This window comes from Pantherophis guttatus, chromosome 1 (assembly GCF_059756535.1).
Source record: "Pantherophis guttatus breed Tessera chromosome 1, ASM5975653v1, whole genome shotgun sequence".
Taxonomy (NCBI): Eukaryota; Metazoa; Chordata; class Lepidosauria; order Squamata; family Colubridae; genus Pantherophis; species Pantherophis guttatus.
In genome coordinates this window covers 34,122,551-34,148,385 of record NC_142063.1, presented here as the reverse complement: position 1 = coordinate 34,148,385, position 25,835 = coordinate 34,122,551, and the positions used below count along the sequence as shown (strand labels likewise).

Sequence of the window (25,835 nt, the reverse complement as noted above, 5' to 3'; positions counted from 1 at the left end):
CCATTCCTTCCCCACTCTGGGGCCAGCCAGAGGTAGTATTTACCGGTTCTCTGAACTGCTCAAAATTTCCGCTGCTGGTTCTCCAGAACCTGTCAGAACCTGCTGGATTTCACCCCTGGACTCATACCTAGCATGAGAGTTTCAGTCAAACGAACTTTACTAAATTAGCTAAAAAGTTCCTATTATTTATAAACACACACACAGACTCATTAAGAAACACACATACACAAATATATTTTAAAAATGTTTCTTTTAAGAATCATGTATCAATGATATAAATTGTAGAAAACATTTGCAAAGAAGGCATTTACAACAATAAAAGCCTTTTGGTTATAATAGGTACTTCCTTGTGGTTTCTTAGCTGGGTGACAATTGGAATGACAACCATTTTTCCGTAATCACAAGTAGCTTCTAAGTTATATGTTTATAGCTAGTTAAGCCTGATAGAAAGAACAGAAGTTGTGATTGCTTTCAATCACATAGCATCTAAACTAATGAAGCTAGCCAAACCTGGCCTCTCTCTGCAAGGGGGATTTATTCCAAATACCACCAGAGGAGGCCACAGATTGAAATCATTTTGCATCTGCATAGATTATTGCCAACTGGATTGAATCAAGAGAGGCAGAATTGGCAAAAGCAATAGGAGAAAGAGGTGAAGCTACTGAAAAAGAGAGCAGTTGAAGCCATTTTGTATATGCTTATGCTTCATCCCAAAACTGAAGCAAACATTGCTTCTAATGGACTGCTGCTCCTTCTAAAAATCCTTCATTCAGAAAGCATTTTGGTACTTTCAACTAGTTTTTCCAGGTCAGGGAAAGAGGTAAGAATGGTGGTTTGTATTTGTGTGTTTGTTGATCATACATCCATGTGTGTCAGATGCATGTATCCGATTTTCTCAGGATCTTCTTGTATTCTATCTCAAGCTGCCTTTTGATCTTGATTGTGCAAATTAGCATCTTTAGTAAGTGACCCCACTTGTCCTAACCTGTCTGGGCTCAGAAGTTAAACAGTTACAGGCTTAGTTAGTACTTGGATGGAAGACACCAAGAAATAATGCCAGACCTATGGATCAGGGGTGAAATGCTCCCAGTTTGGACTGGTTCGGCTGAACCGGTAACGATGGCGGCCAGTGGTTCAGAGAACTGGTAGCGATGGTGGTGCAAGGCTCCGCCCACCCACCTGGTCATCATTACTTCCTGGTTTTAACAGGAAGTAACTTGTTTTTTACCCTCTGCGCATGCAGAGGATCCGCACACACACTTCTGAACCAGTTGGGAAGGTAAGTAGATTTCACCCCTGCTATGGATTAACCTAAGAGATAAAAAAAATAAAATAAAGGCATCCTAGAAGAAAACAATGGCCAATTGCTTTCTTGTCATTGTCAAGAAAATTAGTAATTAGGAACTGGATTTGAACTGAGACCATCTACACTGGTGTTTCTCAACCTTTTAGATGGCTGAACTTCACCCATTCTGGGAGCTGAAGGTTGAGGAACCTCATTTATACTGTTTAAAGGGCAGTTTGTAGTTCTTATTGTGTTATGTATTATGCTTGAATAATAATAATAAATTCTAAGAAAAAAAGTCTAGATTCTCAGACAGGACATATGTACATTTCCCCATGCGTTTTCTGACTACTCAAATCCAGACAATTACTATTTTGAAATGATTTTGAAAAATGCACAATGTGAGAGCTTCAGATTTCATTTAAGAGGAGAATTCTCATACGTCCAATGGCAACATGACAATGCAACCTGAGAGTATTTCTTTGGGTCATGCTTCATTTATAAAAGGAGGACAAGAATAGCACATTAATGACTTTGTATTCTATGCCATCTCTCTCAAAAGCATTGCTGTGCATTCAGTTTGGAAAGATTGATCTATATGAGTCAACATGGTCGACTCTTAAAAAATGTCTAAATGCCATTTTGTGTGTTTCAAGTTTAATCATTATTGCATATTCATACCGGGATTTACTATCCGCTGCGAAAAAAATCTGTGCCGCAAACTCCACGTAGGTGTCAGGAAGGGCATCCAGATAGTAAATGCTCAGCTGCATCCACCCACCCTGACTCTATCCTGAATTAAGGGACTAGAGGGTCATAAAAAGGAAAAAAAAAAGCTGGGATTTACTAATTTCTTCCTGTGGGTTGCTAATGACAAAGCTTGTTCTTCTTGGCTCAGTGTAGGATTAGGATCCTTAGATTTTTTTCTCTTTCCAGGTGCATCAGGGATTCTGATTATATCAAGAATTTCTAAAGTTTTTTTTTTCTTGTATCTGCTGGCTAAGCAGAGAGAAGTTATCAAAACATGAACTTATGTTTACGGATGCATAGTCATTAGGAAAAAAAAAGCAAGGCATGAAAAGTTTACAAAGTTGCATTTGAGAGGAATCACAGATTAGGAGGAATCACTTTATAAAGTAGTTTTTTTTTTCTTCTGGTCACGTCCCTCTGTGCAGGATTGGATTATTAACTGGCAACAACTGGTCCACTTTGAACTCCAGGCATCATAGAACTGAACAGCAGCTGCCACACTTGGCACAAAGTTTCTTCTTCCTCTTGGGATTGAAGATTGTGAGGATTGCTTCATCAAAGACAGCTTTCAGGCCTTTCTGGGTCAAAGCCGAACACTCTAAGTAGCACTGGGCTCCAATCTTGAAGGAAAGAGAAAAAGAAAGAACGCTGACAATGAGAAGTAAAGCAGAAGAAGAGACCTTGCGGGATCAGACCGATGGCCCACTTAGTTTAGCGTCTTGTACCAAATGCCTCTGGGAACCCAGGAGCAAGCCAGGAGGGTGTTAGCCCCTTTTGCTCCTAATTCCCATCAAAATGTAACTTAAGATGAACACTGGTGTTCAGTGCTGGGTCCAAATTGTATTTATGATTCTGTTTAGATATAGCAAATTTTTTGATTGATCTAAGAAGAGTTTTAAAGGATGTGGTAGCTCAGTGACTAAGACGCTGAGCTTGTCAATCAGAAAGGTCGGCAGTTTGGTAGTTCGAATCCCTAGCGCCGTATAATGGGGTGAGCTCCCGTTACGTGTCCCAACTTCTGCCAGCAATTCGAAAGCATGTAAAAATGCAAGTAGAAAAATAGGAACCACCTTTGGTGGGAAGGTAACAGTGTTCCATGTGCCTTTGGCATTTAGTCATGCCGGCCACATGATCACAGAGATGTCTTCAGACAGTGCTGGCTCTTCGGCTTTGAAACAGAGATGACCACTGCCCCTTAGAGTCGGGAACGACTAGCACATATGTGCGAGGGGAACCTTTACCTTTACCTTAAGAAGAGTTTACCTTAAAAAGAAAAAGATTGGGACCAAACCATTTTGTGGTCACAATAAAGGACTGACCAGACTATGAATTTTATTTAACCATGGACAATAGGGCAATACCCCTGTAGCACCCGAGAATGCAGGCAGGTACCTTAGCAACAGGAATCTCTTCTTCTCATTTGTCCTTTTGACCACCCCTCAAACATTATCCAAGGATTTCCCTGCCTCCTCCCTACCTTCTGAGGATGTCTTCTATAGAGGCCATGGCAAAACAGGAGAGTAATTCTTAAATTGCCATATACTATACAGTTAAAAATATAGGCATTGCATTTTAAGGGTCTCATAGTTTGTGGCGCTGCTCCAACTGACTCATTGTTTCTGAACTGTCTCCATCAGTTCTTTCAATGGAAGAAATGTAACAAAAGTAAAATAATTAAAATGTGTGTATCTATTAAGCTGGGAATCAAGTCTAAAATAATGGCAACACAACGGGGGCTATTCACATAATTGAAATGGGTGAGAAGCCAACGCTAAAAGTAGGCAGGTTTTTTGAAATTTCCCTCCAGATATATTGAGATAACAACCACCCAAATTCCATTGACCAAAGTCTAGGAATGCTGGAACTTATTTCTAAAAGCTACCAGTTTGGGAAAGGTTTTATTTATTATTTATTATTATTTATTAATTTAATTCGTATACTGCCCTTCTCCCAGAAGGGACTCAGGGCGGTGAACAGCCAAAATTAAAAAACATACAAATGCAAAAGTTAAGATAATTAAAAGAATTAAATCACTGGCTACCCAATTTAAAAACCCAAATCCATAAAATTTAAAATCCCAATTAAAAACCATTTAGGCTAGGCCGGCTTGATGAAATAAAAACGTCTTCAGGGCTTTACAGAAGGTCCGGAGGTCCGGGATCAATCGTATTCCAGGAGGCAGCTCATTCCACAGGGTGGGTGCCCCCACAGAGAAGGCTCGCCCCCTGGGGGCCGCCAGCCGACATTGCCTGACCGATGGCACCCCAAGGAGGCCCTCTCTGTGAGAGCGTATTGGCCGGTGGGAGATTATCGGTAGCAGCAGGTGGTCTCGCAAATACCCTGGCCCTAAGCCATGGAGCGCTTTAAAGATGAGAACCAACACCGTAAAGCGCACCCGGAAGACCACCCGGAGCCAATGCAGCTCGCGCAGGAGAGGTGTTACGTGGGAGCGCCATGTCGCTCCCATAATCACCCGCGCGACTGCATTCTGCACCAGCTGGAGCCTCAGGGTGCTCCTCAGGGGGAGCCCCATGTAGAGAGCGTTACAGTAATCCAGGCGTGACGTAACCAAGGCATGAGTGACTGTGCACAAGGAGTCCCGATCCAGAAAGGGGCGCAACTGGCGTATCAGGTGAATCTGATAAAAAGCCCCCTTGGCCACAGCCGTCATATGCTCTTCTAAAGACAGCCATGTGTCCAGGAGGGCGCCCAAGTTGCGAGCCCCCTCTGTGGGGGTCAGTGACTTGTCCCCAATAGCCAGCGATGGCACCAGCTGGCTATACCGGGACGCCGGCATCCACAGCCAGTCGGTCTTGGAAGGGTTGAGCCGAAGCCTGTTCCTCCCCATCCAGACTCGCACGGCCTCCAGACACTGGGACATCACTTCGAGGGCATCATTGGGGTGGTCTGGGGTGGAAATGTACAGCTGAGTGTCATCAGCGTACAGATGGCATCACACCCCAAAACCACGGATGATCTCACCCAGCGGCTTCACATAAATATTGAACAGGAGCGGCGAGAGGACCGACCCTTGCGGCACCCTGCAAGCAAGGCGCCTCGAGGTCGACCTCTGCCCCCCTGCCAACACAGACTGTGACTGGTCAGAGAGATAGGAGGAGAACCACCGCAGCACGGTGCCTCCCACCCCCAGTCCCTCCAGCCGGCGCAGCATGATACCATGGTCGATGGTATCAAAAGCCACTGAGAGGTCTAACAGGACCAGAACAGAGGAACAACCCCTGTCCCGAGCCCTCCAGAGATCATCTACCAATGCGACCGATGCCGTCTCCGTGCTGTACCCAGGCCTGAAGCCGGACTGGCACGGATCTAGATAGACGGTTTCATCCAGGAACTGTGGGAGCTGTCGCGCAACCACATTCTCCACAACCTTTGCAACAAAGCGAAGGTTGGAGACTGGATGGTAGTTTGCCAAAACGGCCGGGTCCAGAGAAGGCTTCTCGAGGAGGGGCCTCACCACCGCCTCTTTCAAGGCGGGAGGCAAGAAACCCTCTCTCAGAGAAGCATTTATAATCCTCTGGAACCAGCCTCGTGTTACCTCCCGGGTGGCCAGTACCAGCCAGGAGGGGCACAGGTCCAATAAACATGTGGTTGCGTTTAACCTCCCCAGGATCCTGTCCACGTCCTCAGGAGTCACAGGGTCGAACTCATCTCAGGTAACATTCTCAAGACCAGCCTCAGTCACCCCGCCAGGATCTACCCAGTCAGAGTCCAAGCCTTCCCGAATCTGAGCGATTTTATCATGCAGATACTGTGCAAAATCCTCAGCCTGCCCTTGCAAGGGGTCTTCCCGCGCTCCCTGATGTACGAGGGAGCGAGTCACCCTAAACAAGGCGGCTGGGCGGTTATCTGCCGATGCAATAAGAGCGGAAAAGTGGTTACGCTTTGCCGCTTTTATCGCCACTAGATAGGTCTTAATATGAGACCTAACTAGTGTTCAGTCGGATTCGGAGCGACTAGCCCTCCAACCACTCTCTAGCTTTCCCTTTTCTTAAGGGCCAGCATACTAAAGACTTTCAATGGTGAAAATAAATTATACTATACAATGAAAATCAAGATCCACAAAGACTCTTAGATATATCTATTGTTTTGTATTTCTTAGGGGGCAATGGTGATTGAATGAAATCTCTGGTGTGCTTAGCCCTGAGAAAAAGAGAAAGGCCTTTGGCTTAACTCTGATAATATCAATTTAGCTACTGTTACTGTTGTTGAAGGAAGACAGTACCTCTTTAGCCAATTTGATGCCATGTTCATAAGTCAGGGGTTTCTCTTTCATGTATAATAATCGAGCCAAAGTTTTGGGGTCATCTCGAAGGTCGATCTAGAAATATATAAACGAACACAAAACTTAAATAGCCTTAGATCCTTGTCTCTCTAATTCTCAAACAATAAACTTCATCAGCAAAATGCTCAGAGCTATTTGACCAACTCATAGGTGAGATGTTACTTCTTCCATACTGATTTCCATACTCATTTTCAGTACTTCTGAAATTACAGTGGACCAAAATAAGAAAAACCATCCAACCCCCTTCATTTTTGGAAGTCTTTGGATCCTTTTGTGATGAAACACAATTCATCGTAGGAAAGTTTTCCCTGCTATTCCCCAACTAGTTTGTATTTCACAGAGTATCCTGATCTACAACTGATGGACATGTCCACTGTTTCCTTTTGGTCATTTACCTGTGTTCCTATCAGAACATAAGGCACTTGTGGCATGCAGACTTTCAATTCTGGAACCCATTCTTCTTGGACATTGTGATAGGAAGCAGGGTTTACCACAGAGAAACAGATCAAAAACACATCTGTGTTGGGGTAGGAGAGGGGTCTCAGTTGATTGTAGTCCTCCTGTCAGAGCAAACAAGTATACGGGATGAGACTGAGAATTGCTATTTGGTCTTGGTTGTGGGGAATTCACTTCTTATTCAAAAATGTGAAAGGAAAAGGTAGGAAGACTTCGGAATCTTTGAAGATACTCAAAGCTCCACAAGTTGTTCAAGAATACTACTATTATGTGGAACATAGTGTTAGAAACATTCTCTTAAATTAACCAGTAGGTGGTGCTAGTTGCCAGTGAAAACCACAAGATTGGCTTTCACATTTTCAAGTTGCTACTACCTTATTCTCAGAGGCAAACATTGAAATCAATTTTAAAAGATCAGAAACAAAGCTAGCAGGATAAAGGAAGTCAATCCACAACATTGAGGTGGTTGTTCATAATGATATAAGAAATATAAGCCTCGTCAAAGTTTTATGCCAAGAGAAACCTGCAACATCTCTGAGATGCAGAAAACTGGATTTGCTCAAATTATTCATCATATCTGATATTGTACGTTTAGGGTGGCAATTATATTATGGTTTTTGTAGAATTGCATATATTTCTATCTTTGCAGAAATGTAAAATGTCTATTTCAGAATGTCATAAGGAAAGGAAAACAGCTTTGCTATTCATGACTAAAAAGTTATGGCCTGAAAACAATAAATAAACTGGAGATGTATTACCTGTCCTGCTGTGTCATAAAGTCCAAGCAAATGTTGCCTGCCTCCAACTGTCACAGTAACTGTAAAAGAAGGAGATGCAGAAGAGAAAATACGTATTATTTATTAAATTTATAAGCTGCATGACTCCCAATGACTCTAGTTATGTCACTATAGTCCAGGGGTATCCAAACTTGGCAGCTTTAAGACTTGTGGACTTCAACTCCCAGAATTCCCTAGCCAGCATGGTTGCCAAGTCTGGACTCCTGCTATAGTCCTTCACATTAGCTCCCCTTCATGGCATCTCTTGAAACACCAGCTGGATGGAGCCATTCAGATCTTGAGGTTTCTCAGTCAGGGACTGCTCCAGGGAAGGTACATTTCTATAGTCCCAATAGTTGAACTGACAGGGAAATAAGCATCTAGCTGATGGTTTTCCTACCTCCTTTTTTATTTTTGATCCATTTGCAAGCTATAGATTTTCCCAAACTGATTTCTTGCTCTTGAATTTGTCTAGATAAGCAAAACACTCAAAAATTGTATCTGATACTGCTTCTGAATATAAGTATTCTATCCACAACATAGCTGTGGAGATCACGAATCTTTATGAATCTACCAGGTTCTTATTACAGAGATCCTATAGAGATTTAACTGTGATGTTATTAGCATATTTGTTGTCCAACATAACTGAAACATATAAAGCCATACATAGAGATATATGGAGTACCATTGTTGTTGCGATTCCTTGGACATGTTCCCAAAGCTTTGAAGTTATGCATAAGTAAGGTAACTAGGAAACTGGGATCTCCCCCCTCCCCCAATACAGGGAGGAACAATTGGTTTATTCAGAAGTAAGTCTCACTAAATTCAATGCTAGGATTTAAATCCAGTGAAAGGAGAGAGGTGTAAAAGAATTTGCCAAAATGCCTGACTTCCTCCCTGTATTGGTGATGGGGGAGGGAGGAAGGAAGGAAGGAAGGAAGGCATTTTGACAAATTCTTTTACACCTCTCTCCTTTTGCTGGATTTCTATTACACCCCATCTAGCCAATTGGTTGGGGGCTAACTGTCACAGAGGGCGGAACACCCAGGACGAACCCTTTTTCTGTGAATGGGCCGTGTCAAAGGGTCTGGTGACGAAGAGGCCGGTGGCCCATTCCCCACGGCAAATGACTGGAGGCGTGCCAGCTGAGGAGATAAATCGGGGGATAATCACCCATGGAGAAACGCCCGAGGAGAATGAAAAGTCAGAGACTAAAAGTCCTAGGCCCGATCAGAAGGTACTGCCCTAGAGGAGAAAGTTTGCACAACTCCTGTTAGAGGGAGATGTTTCAAGAAGTTTAATCAAAATGCAGTTAACAGTGATAAGCCATCATTAGGGATAGATAGATAGATAGATAGATAGATAGATAGATAGATAGAGATAGAGATAGAGATAGAGATAGAGATAGAGATAGAGATAGAGATAGAGATAGAGATAGAGATAGAGCTATGACAGGAACCGGAAAATGCTTCACAGGAGCAGCTAAAGGCAACTCCTAGAGAGGTAGGAAATGCATCTCAGAGTAGAGCTGCCTACACAGCAGACATAACCACTGTAACAGTGGAGGTCGGGGCTTTCCCGAGACAAGATTCACACGATTATTACCATCTTTTAAACTACTGTATATGATGCATGCACTTTATGTGAGGCTGTCTTTATTTATACAATTGATAGGCTGCCTGACTCCCAACATGTTACATGGGAACATGTAACATCTGTATTGCAGGCTCTCCATTGACTGTACGCTCTTTAAGGTCCTGAGTCAAGTAATTACTCTTTCCCACTGGCTATGCTTTAATATTATCTGTATAATACTGTACCCTTGCTACCCTTTTCTTGTCTTTTTTTACACTTGAATGGATGACTTTTTTTAAAAATTAAGTCTATACAGAAAGCAAGGCTAAAAAGAAGAAGAAAGAAAGATTCTTTCTAATGTCTTACTGTTTTGATGAGATATGATTAATAGTCACAAAGCAAAGCTCTTATATTATAGATTTACATCTTCCCATGTGTACTGGTTGAAATGTTCTAACGCAGGGCTGTATGATTTTTACTGCATCAAGAACCATGTTGATTGCTGAGTGGCGTGCCAGGTGGAATTGTGCTTTGCTTGCACTACATTTAATTAAAATTAACAGTTTTATAATTATAGCTGATACGATTACTTTGCAGTAATATATTAAACCATTTCCCATTTATGTCACCTTACAAAGTACTTGGTTATAACTTTTAGAGGTCTTTGAGAGGCTCACCCAAATTTCTTGGAAGGGGGGCAGTTGCAGGCTGTTGTTCTCAGATTGTATATCTCTACTATCAGGGCATTAGACCACAGAAGCATAAATGAAGACTTAGACAGCCTCCCATCCAAAAAGTCAGCTCATGTCTGCTTAGCTTTACAGATTAATGATTATATTTGTCTGCCATTACATGACTCATTGTTTGGTTGGATCACCTCCTTTTGCAAAAGGACTAGAAGGAATCTGTTGCACAAAAAGAAAACGGGAGCTCAGCTGGGAGAACAGCCGGGAGGATTAGGACATTCTTGCAACAGATCCTGTAATGTAATGTATATTCTGCGATATGGAAAACAGAAATCAAAACCTAAACTTTAGTTGGTGCAAAATGAAACCCTGAAAATGGCCTTATCATATTTTATTTGTCTATTATTTATTTGCTTACCGACTAAAGTGTGTATGCTACTTACTTGACTAACTCCAAAGGAAACTAGCACTTAATAAGCACTTAATAAGGAGCTAAGCACTAGGTTTACCTGAAATCTGGATTCCATGATAGTTTGAAGTGACTGAAATAAATTTATCTGATGGTAGATCTGCACCTATATCTGTTCTGTTCCAATTCTGGTTCTTTATGAGGCTTCAAGCCTACTCTGCTTTAGAGGGGTGAGGTCTTCTAAAAAGGCTGCACAGCTATATCTGTATTGCCACACATAGAAATAACCTACAATAGTGATGGCTAGCCTTTTTGTCATCGCGTGCCAAAAGCAGGGGGAGTGCAGGGTGTGTGTGTGTGTTAAACACGTAATTCTATGCGTCCCCGTGCATGTGCACGCAACCCCCTGTGCTCCTCCTGCTTTTGGCATGCGATGGCATGGTGGGTCTGGTAGGCCTGTTTTTCGCTCTCCCAGGTTCCAGAGCCTTTCTAGGAGCCTGGGGAGGGTGAAAAGGGCCTTCCCCATCTCCCCGGAGGCCCTCCAGAGTTTCCTGACTTCTGGTGGGCCCAGAAGGCCCGAAAATCAGCTGGCGTGCCCACCGATATGGTTCTGCATGCCACCTGTGGCATGTGTGCCATAGGTTCACCATCATGGACCTATAAGAATGTATAGAGTACAGGTAATCCTCAATTTACAACCGCAACTGAGTCCAAAATTTCTATGGCTAAGCAAGAGAGTTATTAAGTGAGGTTTGCCCCATTTTATGACCTTTTTTGCCACAGTTGTTAAGTGAATCATTGTTAAGTTAGTAACCTGGTTGTTATGTGCATCTATTTTCCCCATTGATTTTGCTTGTTAGAAGATTGCAAAAGGTGGCCACATGATCTCAGGACATTGCAACTGTCATAAATACATTCCAGTTGCTAAGCATTTAAATTTTGATCATGTGACCATAGGGATGCTGGAAGGTCATAAGTGACTCTAATGCATACTTCTAGTTTATGCTCAGTTTCTCTAAATTATCAAGTACATTGATATTAAGGAATCTGTAAATATCTTAGATATATATTAATATATACATTCCAAATGGGATAACTCAACATGATAAACCTTATCTGCCACTGATTCTTCAACATTATTTCCATTGACAAAAATGGAATTGTAGAAGAAACATTGGGGCATAACATTTATCATGTTGACTTATCCCACATGGATTGCCCAAAATGAGTTGTCCCACAGTGAGTTGGCTACAGCAAGGTGGCCACGCTGGGTTGGCTGAGGCAAGATGGCCATGGCGAGTTGGCTATGGCGAGTTGTCCTAGACCTGCTACAATATATCAAACTGGCCAGGATGATTTCAATGGGAGAATGATGATCCCGTTGTTCAACTATTGGATCTAATCTCTATGTACCATCCCGATGCATTCTGTTTTGTTTTCTGCTATGTCTGTAGAGGAATGGGACTACACTAAGGCAAAGAGAAGGAGATAATAGAAAGTTAAATGAGGGAGAGGATAAAAAAGAAATAGAAACCCAGATGACACCAGAGAAAATGAAAAAGTGGGATGGGAGAGGGGGGGAAAGAAAGAAGATAAGAATAAATATACAATTATCATGATAATACTGATAGATCGAATAAATCTGAAAAGAAATTGAAAGAAAGTATATACTATTAGAATATAGGAGTTGCTTGGATGCCAAACAAGGAGAATATTCCACAGCAAAGAAGATAGAAAGAAGAGATGAATATAGGGTAGGAAGAGGAGAGAGAGGGAGAGGAATGGAAGAAAGGAAAAAGGAGAGGAAGGAAGGGTAGGGGACAGGAGTAGGAGAGAAGGTGAGAAGGGGGAAAAGAAGAGAGGAGTGGGGGAAAGGAAGGGGAAGTAGGATGAAGTAGGAGAGGAGGGAGGAGAAAGTAGGAGAGGAGAGAAAGGAGGAAAGGGAAAGAGGAGGAGAAGAAGAAGGTTTGTTGCAAAATGAGGAAAGAAAGGGTAGAAGAGCAACTCCGAATGTAATTAAAATGCCTTATTTTAATGCTTTCTTTAAGGAAAACATGTATATGTATAATTAATTATGTATAAGAAGATGTACATTTTATATTATGTGTATAAGAAATAAAACTGAGAAACTTTTCAAAAAAAAAAGGCAAAGAGAAGGAAAGGATAATGTTTTGATCAATGTATTGATTCTAATACTCTCACAGTTTAATTTCAGAAGTTGGTGGAGATGCTTCTCATAGAAAAGACCCTGTGTAAGAACACACAAGGGTGTGTGCTCATTATGTAAAAACAAAGAAAATGTACAAAATATAAGTATTTAAAGGAAGAAGTGCAAGTCATCAGTGTAAGATTAAGGCAATATTTGGATATTAGCACATTCCAAAGGTCACACATGATCTTTGTTAGAGCTTGGTTTAAATAAATGTATCAAATTAGTTTTGTTTCTTCCTGGTTTCAATAGCTGATTTAAATGGCCTTGACTGCTATTTATTCTAACTGTGACACACACTTTAAAGCAGTGAGCTATTGTTTTGTTTTGTTTAACCAGAGTGTACTACACAGAGATGTCATTATGAATCAAGGGGAACAGGGCACAGATAAGCCCTTAGATACAAAGCTTGTGAACAAGAGGCTCAAGGTTCAGGTCCTTATCACTCAACCACTCACACGTCATTTCTTGTTTTCCTTATTTCAGTCAAAAATAGGTGAGAAATAGTCCCTTTTATGGATATTGGTAGGAACTGTTCTGTCCCTGTCCCACACACGCACCCCCACAGATGGCCCGGAGTTAATAAGCCACACAACAAAGTCTTTGAAGATAAAGCTGGCAGCAACCCAGTGGCTAGCTGCCAATTCAGACTTTACTCACACAAAACTAAGATTAGACTGCAAGCATTCCGATAAAGCAGGCAAAGTTTCAGCAATACAAGGATTAGTCCAAATGCAGTCTGACAAGGCAGGCAGAAGTCCAGTAACGCAGAGATCATGGATTATTTCTAGTTTTTGCTCGTCACAAACTGAACCAGACACCACACCCACATTTATGCCCTGTGGGGTGTGGTCCAGTGACTCAGCTAATCCCTGGAATGCCTTCCCCTCTGCTGCGCACGCTTCTCCCTGCACCGCTGTCGAGGATCCAGCCAGCACTTATCTCCTTCGTCGCTGTCCACCTGTGGCTGTGGGGACGTGCTTGGCTCTGGGCCTATTTCTTGGCCTTCGGTGTCCTCCGGAGGCATTGCCAGAGAGGAGGGTCCTGGAGAGGGAGGCCTTGCCAACTCCTCTCCCTCACTCTCAGAGTCTGCATCTGTCGATAGCCCAGGCTCAGGCAACGGAGCCACAACAGGAACTGAGGACGTTACTTTAGACCAGATTGGACTACTTGTTCATTAACGTCTGCAATTTTCATTCTGATTTGGAATAGTAACGACTCTTCCCTAGAGCTGAGCTGCAATGCTGTTTTCTACTCCAATCCTTGAGTTGGCAGAAGAAAACGGTATATTAGGACCTTATTTATTTATTCATCACATCACATTGGGTGGTCTACAATAAATCCTACCTCTATTTCTGTTTCTAGTCACTGCACTCCTTGGGCCTCCTTCCTAAGCCTATGATTTTACATGATTTGAGGATACCCTAGGATAGAATTAGAATAAGGATAAAAATACAATTTTAACAGTGGTACAGCTTAAGAATGATTTAAGAGTGACTTATCTCTACTTTAGTCATGGGCTAGGAATGAAATAGAGGCAGCATCATGGGGATACAGGAGAGATGGGTGTTGCCAAAGCTTGTTTGTGCCATGCTTAGGTGCAAAAGAGCCTTTTCACATCTGTGACTGATTAGCAGCAACCCAGCTGTTGCTATGGTGATATAAAGCCTAGTGTTATATTATCACAACATTGGCTGAATGATACCATAAATGGCTAATGTAAATGTTTGGGTTCTTTAGTTTCATCATCTATTTTTAATTAAGTAGTAAGGACTGAACTTGGGCAGGTACTTTACCACTTTCCCATAGGAATTAACTGGGAATCAGGTACTTTTGCTCAACTGCTGAAAATCAGTCAAACATTTAACAGTCAGATCCAACTTTCTGCTAAGAAGTGGGCTTTCTGTCAATTATAACCTTGGGGTGATGAGTTACAGTGGCAAACAGATTTACTGCTCAGCAGGATTTCCATAGAAAAGTTTCCTGAAGCTGGTAGACAACCCCAGGGCTTTGATATTTATTTGTCCATCTTGGGAACCAATATTAGGCCTGCATAAATATCCCATCTATACTAAATTATGCCCTTCTGCTGGCAAACAAACAAATCACATTACAAACATGCAACCATTTCCATCAGAAGCAACCCCAAATTCGCTGCTTCATCCATCTTACTTTAAAATTCACCAACAACTGAAGGAAGAGAGAGATAGAGATCGAGTGCTCCACAGTTTTTTTTTCTCATCTAACATAGATCTCTGGAAGTCTGGCTGAAATTGGTAGGGAAGGAAATAACTCCCTCTCTGTAAAAAAATAAAGAGATTTAAGGTGTCAAACTCTGTTCACCTATCTCTGGCATGACCAACCAATAGTTTTTTAAAAATCTCTTTTGCCATTTTACACTGCCCTTATCTTTACAAAATGATGTCTTGTGTGAATGATCTTTTCTCTCCCCACTCCTTTCAGTGTACACCTTTCTTAGCTATGTACAATCATCATCATCATCTTTTAATGACCCCATAATCCCTTGCGGGGTGGAGTCTGGGCAACTGAATGGAGCTGAGTGTTTACTGGCTGGATGCCCTTCCTGTCGCCAATGTGAGTTTTGTTCAGCAGATATATTCTCATTGTGTCCAGAGAGAGAAATATCTGCCTCTACCTAGGATCAAACTCACAACCTCCTGATTGTGAGGCAACAGCTCCAACTCTAGGCCACCTCACGACTCTTCTTAGCTAGGTACAATGGTACTAAAAAAAACAATTGATCTCTACTTCTGAGCTTTGTTATCACAGAAATATCCTTATCCTTCATCCTCTTGTCTAAATTTGTCACTCCTTCTTCTCTAGAATAAATCTTCCCTTTACTTCTTCTGTACATGGTCCTTACTTATCCATTCTTGACTTCCCAAAGCAAAACTATCTGCCATTTCACAATCAACTATAAGTGCGCTAAGCACGCTTAGTTGGTGTTAACTTAATCTTCTTAATATTTACCACTAATCCAGATTTTTGACTTCCCATTTTTACTTTCATAATAAGCTCTCCTAGGTTTATTTTACTTTCATGCAACAATGAAGTGTCATATGCATATCACAGATTGTTAGTGTTTCTGTCAGGCTCCCCAGCTTGAACTGAGCAGAAGCTATCCAGACATGGCTAAGTTTTTATTGCCTGCTATAATGCTATAGTAAAGTCATTTCAAGAAAGACAGGGGTGTCACATGTATGTTTGTGTGTATTCCTTTGAGTTTGGAGAAGACATGCTGTTGTGCAGTTTATCTATGGACACAAAGGTGGTTTTGCAGTCCCAGTCTGGAAATGTAGAGTCTAGCACAATAGGGGTTATGGAAGTTCATTGTTATAATAAGTGGATGTTATTCTTGACACTGCTCTGGTTTTGGTAGTGCCTGTTTTACAAGCCTTTGTAGCATAGGGCTCTCCCGTGAGTTCTGTCAGCAGCTGCAGCTTCTAGTTCCTTTGGCCGGATGTCACAGCAGCATATGGTTTCCTTCACAGCATCTTTGTATAACTTGTGTGGATGACCTCATGGTCATAGTCTCCAGTACATGCTAGAGGAATTGTGAGGCATAGGGTGGTTGGCCATTCTGATGATGTGTCCCACCTATGGTTCTGATAATCAGAGTCTTAATGCTGGTGGACTTTGGGTAATCCAAGGCCTCCTGGTGGGAGACACAGTCTTGCCAACAAATGGTGAGAATGGAGTGGGGAAAGCACATGTGAAATTTCTCCAGTTGTTTAATGTGGCATTGGTGCAGATGCCACATTACAGATGGTACAGAATGCAGGACATACATCTGTATAGGTGAGAAGGGATAACCACAGCTCTCTGACTTTCAACTTTGTGGAGATATGGATATTGTGTTGATTGAGCACTCTAGTATAGAGCTGACACACAGCCTTGCTGTATCAGGATTTCCTGAGAGGAAAGCAGAAATATGTAATACATTCATTTATTCCAGTAGGTAGAGATGTTTTTCAGCAGAACATTATGATTCCTACTCTGTGAATCTTGTCACTCTGTGATTTCCCTTTCCAAAAGAACATATATCTATTTGCTGCTTCCTATAATGAAGTGTCAACTGAAAACTTGGTCTGAATGCAGTAATGTCACTGCTATAATGATGAAGTTTGGCTACTATGGGTGCTGTTTGTCTTTCAGGCCTTGATGCCTTGTCTCTATCCAGCAATCTGTTGATGTTCCAGGTTTTGATAACAGGAATTTTTGTGATTTGTTTTTTTCTTGATATTGATATTCTTGATATTCAATTGCTAAGGAGATTATCTACCAGTCACAGTTAGCTAGCCAGATGTTGTAGGGTAAGCAATGTTTAGTGTACCTTTTCTAACTCCCTCCATCATATGAAGGTGGGCAGTATTATCTCAAAAATGGTTGCCCAGGCATTCTGGATGCTGCTAGATGCTTTTGTTGCCATGGGTACAGAGACAAACAAACACTGATCCAAAGACCACCCATGTGCACGATTGTGATTACAGCTACCTGTAGCCATCTTCACTGTTGCTTCATCATTCCCCCATTACTGCAGAACTCAATGAATTATTCTTGATTATATTAAAATCTCAATTCTATGGAATGGGATGAGGGACTGTCTGTTAAAATTTAAATGTTAGTTTTGAACACAAGTTATGAATTCAAATTCATGCAGCTTCATGATAGCTATGTAAATTTGATATAATATATGCATGAATTTCATAAAATGTATGAACACTGATTCATCAAACAATAGATTTCATTGTTTATCAAAATATCTACCGTATATTCAGATTTTATTAGTTGCATCCTAAGTCTGTTGACTGTGCCATGATTTTTCTGATCTCTCAGAAAGATTTCTTGTTATTTGTCCACATTTCTTGGTATGAACCTGATTGTCTCATCATTTGAGATCCAAACATGCTTGAATATTTCAGTGTGTTCATGCAGTTGTTTTCAGGTTTAATTGTGGAGTTCCTTCTCTTAGGTAAGTTGGTATCAGTCCTCCAAACAGTCAGGATATCACATGAACTATTGGAACTCAACTTTATTGATAAAGGATGTAATCAGAAAATCTTGAAAGGCTGATAGAGTTTTTCCTCTCCCTCTCTTTAATATCAAAGAAAGTCAAGCAGAGTAATCTTAATTTTTTTTCTTCATCCTCTCCCACCTTTGGGGACTAAATTCATGTTTTCGTAACAATTGCCCCATATCTTCTCCAAGATTACTGTAGTCCTCTACATGTGATTTGCTCATGCACCCGCCCTTAAACTCATTGTGGATTACTCTTACCTCATTTATTCATGAAGATATTCTCCTTCTGGCAGATTTACTTTCATTTTTTATTTATTTATTTATATCCCGCCTTTATTATTTCACAAATAATTCAAGGCAGCAGACATATCCAACTCCCCCTTCCTCTTCCTATTTTCCCCACAACAACAACCTTGTGAAATGGGTTTGGCTGACCCAAAGTGACTGGCCCAAAGTCACCCAACTAACTTTCATGGCTAAGGCGGGACTTGAACTCATGGTCTCCTGCTTTCTAACCTGGTGCCTTAACCACTAAACTAAACTGGCTCCTAAGGTCATTGGACTTTACTGTACTTAACTCTCCCATCATTTCCAGATGTAATCACCTGGGAGGAACTTGGTTCATATCTATTTTGAAACTAATACCAATCATTATTTATTTACACATTTAGGTTGCTTAGAAGACTGCCAATGTATATCAATCAGCAGTTGCAAATTGTTTACACTTGTTACTTGAATCACTGGACTTTAAATGATTATACTTTGGTTTGTATTGATCAAATCCACAAAATGTGAACAAAGCATTGCAGGAAGAGAATAGCTTGCCTTACAATTTCAGATAATTTGCAAACTGGGGGGGGGGGCTCTAGCAAGGTGGAGAAACTTGTAAGCAAGCCAATGCAAAGCAAGTCAATAGTGTGGGAGGGAGATCAATGAGTTTGATATCACTGCCTCTTATTAAAATGATCTGGCAGTAAATCTAGTTGCCAACAATAACCTATGCTCTGCCAAGCGCCAATATAAACAGGTTCTAATAAAGATGTCCATGACTTTGTGATAGGCAGTTATTGAGCAACCTGTCCCCAGAGAAAGGATTCTTCCTAACTTTAATCAGCTGGAGGTTGACAAGCTGGTAATAGGAATACCAGGTAAAATGAGTCTGTTCTTTACATGATGAAAAAAGGTGAAGGAGTAAGATAAATAGAACAACAGCCCTCTGACATTTTCTTGCGCAAGGTGGAAGAATAATCTTGATTTGTTAAATGCCTGGAACAATGCTAATCGACAGAGTTAGATGTATAGTCCTAGATCCCTGCAAAAAGCTGCCTTTGATTGTGTCTTAGCAGCTGCTCCACTCCATTCCAGCAGGCAGTTGCTTACACAGGCCGCACCCGACGGGGGAAGTGTTTATTATTTTAATCTGTCAACTTCAGAGATTTTTTTTCCTTTCTTTTCCCCAACAGTCCAGGGGAGAGAACAATCCCACTCTTCTGAAAGAGAAAGACTTATACATGAGCCAAGAAGATGGTCCAGGTGAGTTTTCATCTGCTGTTGGCAACGAATAAATAAATAAGCTGCCCCTTTTTGAAAAGAGTTATTTCTCTGTTCTGATGCAGAGTATGATTTTACCTCAGCAGAAACCAATGTGGAGGGCATGATTTTCCTTGTAGCAGGGCTACAGTTTTATTTCTTATCAACTCTGATTAAGAAATTCCCACTGGCATTGCTGGAAATAAGCCTAGAAGGACTTTAAGTAAGAGCAAGATCTAGCATTTCTAGCTTAGTTTTGCAGGAAGAGAGCATCACTTAAGGTTCCTCATTTAAGGAATGGGCTGGAAAGTCTAATGATTTAAAAAAAAACACCATATCCCTGGCTCAAAGCTTGGATAATAAAGTTAAAGAAAATCATGGGAACTGCTTTCTGTACCACTTCGTATTGTGAACATCTCATGCAAAAATGCCTGACTTTTGTCAGAACAATGAAAGCAATATTGTAACATCACAGCACAAGTTCTGTACCTTTTGCATATGCCCATGACATCATGACGCTCATAGGAAAGTGCTAAGACTTGCCACAATGCCTGCTTACATTACTCTGACTCCCAGTATTTTCCCGCTCCCATTCAAATGGAAGCTGCTGAATCTAGGGCTCCAAAGGGCATGGCTAAATGTTTATGGAGATTCTCAATCATCCATGGTTGTCCCAAAGATGTTTTCTCTAAAAGGCAACTGGACTTTCTTGGTATTTTCATTGAAAATGTTTTGCTTCTCATCCAAGAATCTTCTTCCATTCATGAAGAAGCTTCTTGGATGAGAAGCAAAACATTTTCAAAAATAACACCAAGAATGTCCAGTTGCCTTTTGGAAAAAACACCTTTGGGTATGGTTCCAAAGCCTCCTTGTTGTGTACTTAACAAGGATCAGAATCAGAGTAGAGCTGAAAGGGACCTTGGAGGTCTTCTAGTCCAGCCCCCTGCTCAAGTAGGAGATTCTATACCATTTCAGACATGTGACTGTCCAGTCTGTTCTTAAAAACCTCTAGTGATTAGACACCCACAATGTCTGAAGGCAAGCTTTCCATTGGTTAATTGTCTTCAGTTAGGAAGTTTCTCCTCAATTCCAGCTTGATTAGTTTCCATGATTGTTTCTTTTTTTTTAAAAAATAAAATTTTATTCCATCATTATTTCTTGTCCTGCCATTTGGTGCTTTGGAAAATAAATTGAGCCCCTCTTCTTTGTATCAGCCTCTTAAATACTGGAATATTGCTAAATATTCCTTCTTTTGTCTAGACTAGTCAAACCCAAATGCTGCAGTCGTTCTTCATATGTTTTAGTCTCCAGGCCTTTAATCATCTTAGTTGCTCTTCTTTACACTTTTTGCAAAGTCTCAACATCTTTTTTGTAAGGTGGTGACCAAAACTGGATGCCGTATTCCAGGTGTGGTTTTACTAAGGCTTTATTAGCGGTACTAATATTTCACCTGATTTTGATTCTATGCCTCTGTTTCTACAACCATGGATTTTATTAGCTTTTTGGCTGCTGCTGCATACTCTGACTCATGTTTAAGTGATTGTCAACTAAGATTCCAAGGTCCCTCTCACAGTTATAGTTTTTGAGCCAGGGTTCACCTAATCTGTACTTGTACCTTTGGTTTTTTCCTGCCCAGATGTAAAACCTTGCTTTTCTCCACATTAAATCTCAATTTTGTTGGATAGGGCCCATTGTTCAAGTCTGTCAAGATCTTTTTGGATCCTGAGCTTGTTTTCTGGGGTGTTGGCTATTCCTGTCATCTGCAAATTTGATGAGTTCTCCTTCTGTTCCCTCATCTAATTTAATATCTTTATGAAGATATTAAAAAGTACTGGGCCTAAAATGACTTTATAATTATTTGGATCTTAACTTCAATGCCTCCCGCAAAGCATGATATACCATACTAAATTGATTTCACTAAGAACATGCTTAGGAAACAGATATGTCTGAGAAGGACACAAGCAAAATTTGCTATGTTGTTTTAATGTCCTGAAAATTGTTCCTCTTCTTGTGAATATCCTTTCTTTCCATTCTTATTTGGTTGCACACGAAACATATTTCTGACCTTCTAATCATTGGACTCTGCAGATCTTCATGTAAAACAAAAATATGAATATGTTGCATACAGTTTTTCTTGAGAGTTATGGGCAGCCCATAAAAAAGAAATGTGGACAAAGCGGCATTATTAAGCTTAATTGAATTATTTTCTTAAAAATGACATAAACCTTGATGCCATAATTGATGTTCCTTACAAGAAGGGATAACATTTGGCAATCTCTCCCTAGGAAGATGGAAAACTATTAAAGCTGCTAATTTTACCTGTTCTACTTTTTAAATCTATATATATAAAAGCAAAATCCACTCACTCATCATGAAATCTCCAGAACGGTAAAGCCTACAAACTTGAAATTTGGCACGTACGTTCCTCTTGGCTTCTAGGTGCTTGCTAAGAAAGGATTTTTCAAAATGACCATCAGATCATTAGTATTTCATATACAGTATATTCATATACAGTATATTAACACGCTAAGGAGTTAGATGTTCTACTCCCCCTCCCCACCTGAAAAGTTCTAATTGCCAGTTGCCTCACATTCTGTTACCTCAGTTCAAACTGGCAGACATTCCACTCCTTCACTCAGGAACGGTCTGGGGCTCCTTACAGTACTAAACGTCCCTACCTCACCAAAATGTCTACGCCTTCCACCTATGGAACTGCTTCTGAACTCAAGGCGGCAGGAGAGATATTCCTTTATGGGTTTCAATCACTGGCCACCACTGAGCCAACAGATTGTGAACTGAATTTCTCCTGCATAGTGTTCCAGCCCCAAATCACTTCTTACACTGACCTCCTCAGTTCAGATGAATCTGTTCCTTCTACTGTAACACCAGTTAAAGGGAAATGAGGGAAAAAACGCAGGAAAAGATTTACAGATGCGATTAGGAAAACACAAGTAAGGGAAGCTGCAAAAAAGTATCATCAAAGCCACCCTGAAGTCAATAGAGAGGCTGTTAAAAAGTATGCATCTAATAACCCCTATGTTAATCAGGCAGCTACAGCTAAATATGCCAACATTCAAAGTGCAGGGGCAGGTCTACCACAGGATAGGGAGTATCATGGCAGGGCCTCAGCAGCAGCCTTCATTTCTCCAGATATACTTTGTTGGTGATGATGACAATGAGAGGGACATCCGTTGTGGAATCTACCCAGGCATTACTCCAGAACTGGTTAGTTCAATTTATCATGCCCGATCACATAGTTTCGTAGCAAAACATAGGTATCCAGCTAGTCAGTGGTGGGCTGCCCCCGGTTTGGACCGGTTCGCAAGAACTGGTAGAAAAACCAGTAGGAGGCTCCGCCCACCACCCCGGATGTCATCATAGGTGATCTGCACATGCGCAGAAGCTTGGTGCGCATGCAATCCCGTTGCAAATCGGTAGTAAAGGTAAATAGAACCCACCCCTGCAGCTAGTTATAGATAAGTGAGCCTACAATGATTTGCAAAGACCTGGGGAAAAACTGAGCATATTTCAAGAAGTTAATATGGACTCCAAACTAAGATTAGGTTGGAATTCTGGGGCATGTTAGAGGACTTAACCCTAGACCCAGTGGTGGGATTCAAATAATTTAATAACCAGTTCTCTGCCCTAATGATTCCTTCCAACAACCAGTTCCCCAAACTGCTCAGAAAGTTAACAACCGGTTCTCCCGAAGTGGTGCGAACTGGCTGAATCCCACCACTGCCTAGACCTCAGTATCAGATTGCAGGACTACATATACCCCAATTAGTAAAGGATCCATCAAATTGTGTCCTACCAGAAGCGGAAGCCAGAATATGTTTTGCTTTTCTTCAGCATTCTTAGGGCAATTGACAAGTTTAACCAGACTAAGCAAAGAAGGTAAAAGCCCTGCAGATTAATCCATTAAATAAAATTAGGAAAATATAATCCAGACTAATAGTGATTAGCAACACAGAACCAATTAGGCACTATTCATGTCCCATGATTAAAACTTTGCTCCCACTCATTAACCTGCTATTGCTTGATCTGATTAAATCTGGAAGACAGAAAGAATATCTTGAACAAATGTCAATTGTGCAGGATCTGAAACTGTAATGAAATGTACAACAGATTCCATAGATATGGGGGACAGAGCAAAGACAGAGGGAGCTGGTCTTGGGAAGGAAAAAAAATATGAGAAAGAGAAAGGTATATGTTGAACAGGAGAGTTGTTTTGACAGATTTTCAAGGTTCATTAGATCACCTTAATAGCAATAAAGATCTTTCCAGAAATCTAAATAGATCTTGTTTTCTAAGTTTGGCAGCCTTGCAATTAAAGGCGCCCATTGGACGAGGGTGAAACTTTTATTAGGTTTCTCCATTTCATGGCATATATTGTCTTCATCAGGCTATTGCATCAAGGATTTAAACCCGCCTTGATGCAATATACCCAAAAGATTGGGTCAAGAGCATTAAAATGAATTTTGACAATGGCAAATGTTAATGTGCAATGTGATAAAAAGAAACTGCAGAGTGTAATGGGGTCAAGGAGCCAACTGGCTCAAACTCTGTGTAACCTTGATGAGTCCGGTGGATTCACAGCATTTCTGAACTGAAGGAGCAGCCAGAGAGTCCAATTTAAGAGATAAAGTTGTATGGAGGGAATGATTTGTTTTCCCTAAGAAACAGAAGCTTATATGAGAAAGGTTCTTCTAAATGTGTCAACTGTTTGAAGCACTGGGAATGCAAATTCTGGGACTGATATTGCTTACCAAAGCTTGGGAAGGATGGCAAAAATGAGATGAAAATAGGTGCTTCAGAAATGGATAAATATGGAAGGATTGGTGTAGTTACAGCCTTCTAAAGAGCTAAATGAGAACTTCCAGAGTACAGGAGAAAAGGAGCCAGTTCTTCAGCTTTATTGTGCTGTTTGATTGTTTTAAAAGTTGGGAATAGTTATAAGTTGAAAACAAACTGCTCTCAATTCTAACCTTAATATTCCTTAAAATCATCACCTGCCGAGGTATATGTGGTTAGAATGCTGAGTCAGAAGACCATTGAGAGGTCAAATGCTTGACAGTTCAAAATCCAAGAGTGAGCTGTGTGATGGAATGAGCTTCTGACAATTTCTCTCAGCTCCTGCTCACCTAGCAATTCGAAAGCATGCAAATGCAAGTAGATAAATAAATAGGTGGGAAAATACCGGGGACATGAAAGAGTTGGCAGCAGAGTTGGACAGTGAGGAAACTGGGGAGGAACATGGGCCAGTCCTGGACTCTGAGGGAGGCTCAGACGAGGGCTCTGCATAAGAGGCAGAGATGGGGCCAGGGCCATCTGGGTGTTATGTGTGGACTCCAGAGTCTCCAGAGTCTGATATCAGTAAGGCAGAGGAACAGGGGGAGCCTATTCCCAGTGTGCACATGTGCAGAGCTGGCAGAAGGCAAGAAGGGTTAAGACAAAAGGGGTGACTTGGGAGTAAAGCTTGGAGATGATTGGCTCCTCCCATAAGACATAAAGGTGGAGCAAAGGGACATGAGCCTTTGCAGGAAGCAACTTTGTTCATTCTGATCTGTTTAAACTCTGAAGCTCCATTTTGACTTCGTGCTCCATTTGGCCTTGCAAAACTAATTGGCAATTAGGTATTTGGCAGTGTTTCAAGGGAGATAAAGGTGGCTGCTTATCAGCCTTATCCCAAAAGACTGTGGCAGACTTCTCTCGGACTATTCACAAACTGCTTGGGACTGTTGTGGCCCGCCAGCGGCCTGCGTGGATTGTGGCTGATACCGATAAAGAGGAGACTGGTGTGGTGTCGCGCCAGCAGCCTGCACAGCCAGCGCTCGCGTCGGACTGCGAGGAGGCTGAAGAGGATGTGATGCCAGAGGCAGAGACTCAGCCAAGGCCTTCAGAACCTTCAGAGGCTCCTTCCAGTGGAGAGAGCGGAGTGGAGGAGCCTCTCCTCAATGCTCGGGCACGCAGGGCTGCCAAAAGGCAGGAGTGGCTACTCAGGAGGAGGTGGTCTACTCGAGAGTAGGGCTTGATGATAATTGGCCACTCCCTTAGCCTATTTAAGTCACACGCAGCTAGTGCGTTCTTGCTGGAAAAAACTTGTATTATTATCAGAGTATTTTGGTTTATCATATCTTGTTTTCTGGGCTGGTTGCCAACCTTTGCCGGTCTTGTTTATTCTTGCTACTTAATAAATTTGATAAGGACCGTTGTGTGTCAATATCGTCGGAAATCTGGAGCTGGGGCAGAACAGGGACTCATTACAGGTTGTGAATGAACATAATTCACAGCCGTCTCAATAAAAGAGGTTTTTTGGGACTAAAATTGTGATTTATGCTTTCTCAGGAAGCCTAGGTCAGAACAGGAGCTTCTTCAGGAATCCCCTTGGCAATGATGATGTCACCGGCTAATCCTTTCAGTCTGGAAGCCCTTAGGTGCTTCCAACACAAATGTAGTAGTGTCGCCTACCCACTTGCTCAACATTGCCTTCAAAATTAGTCTATTTTGCTACTAAATTTCACTATCACAATTTGGAGAAAGGAATTCAGCCCTTTTGCCCAGATTTCAGGAATTCAAATTCAGGATGCTAGAGAAGGATGCAAATAGAATGCTGATGCAGCTTTGGGCCTCAGAGTTGCCTTGAAACACATTATGGAAATGACTTTTATACAACAACAATACAAAACTAACTTCTTTGTTCATACTGAGGGCATTTCTCCACTTTCACATACCTATGGCATAAACATGTCTGGCAACATCTTTTATCTGCTGTGTCCCTAAAACACCTCCGTCATTTTGTCCCCGACCTTTGAA

The 25,835-nt window shown here is 41.4% G+C and overlaps 1 protein-coding gene across 1 annotated transcript in view; it reads right to left on the bottom strand.

The window, feature by feature from the left end:
• Positions 1-233: 233 nt before the first annotated feature.
• Positions 234-25,835, bottom strand: part of RHOJ (ras homolog family member J) — a 67,857-nt gene continuing 42,255 nt past the window's right edge. The window contains exons 2-5 of the mRNA XM_034433551.3: positions 7,553-7,611; positions 6,734-6,898; positions 6,279-6,374; positions 234-2,655 (exon numbers count right to left, since the gene is read on the bottom strand). Of these exons, the coding sequence (XP_034289442.1) occupies positions 2,509-2,655; positions 6,279-6,374; positions 6,734-6,898; positions 7,553-7,611 (467 nt within the window). The 3' untranslated portion in view covers positions 234-2,508. The remainder of the gene's footprint in view (positions 2,656-6,278; positions 6,375-6,733; positions 6,899-7,552; positions 7,612-25,835) is intronic.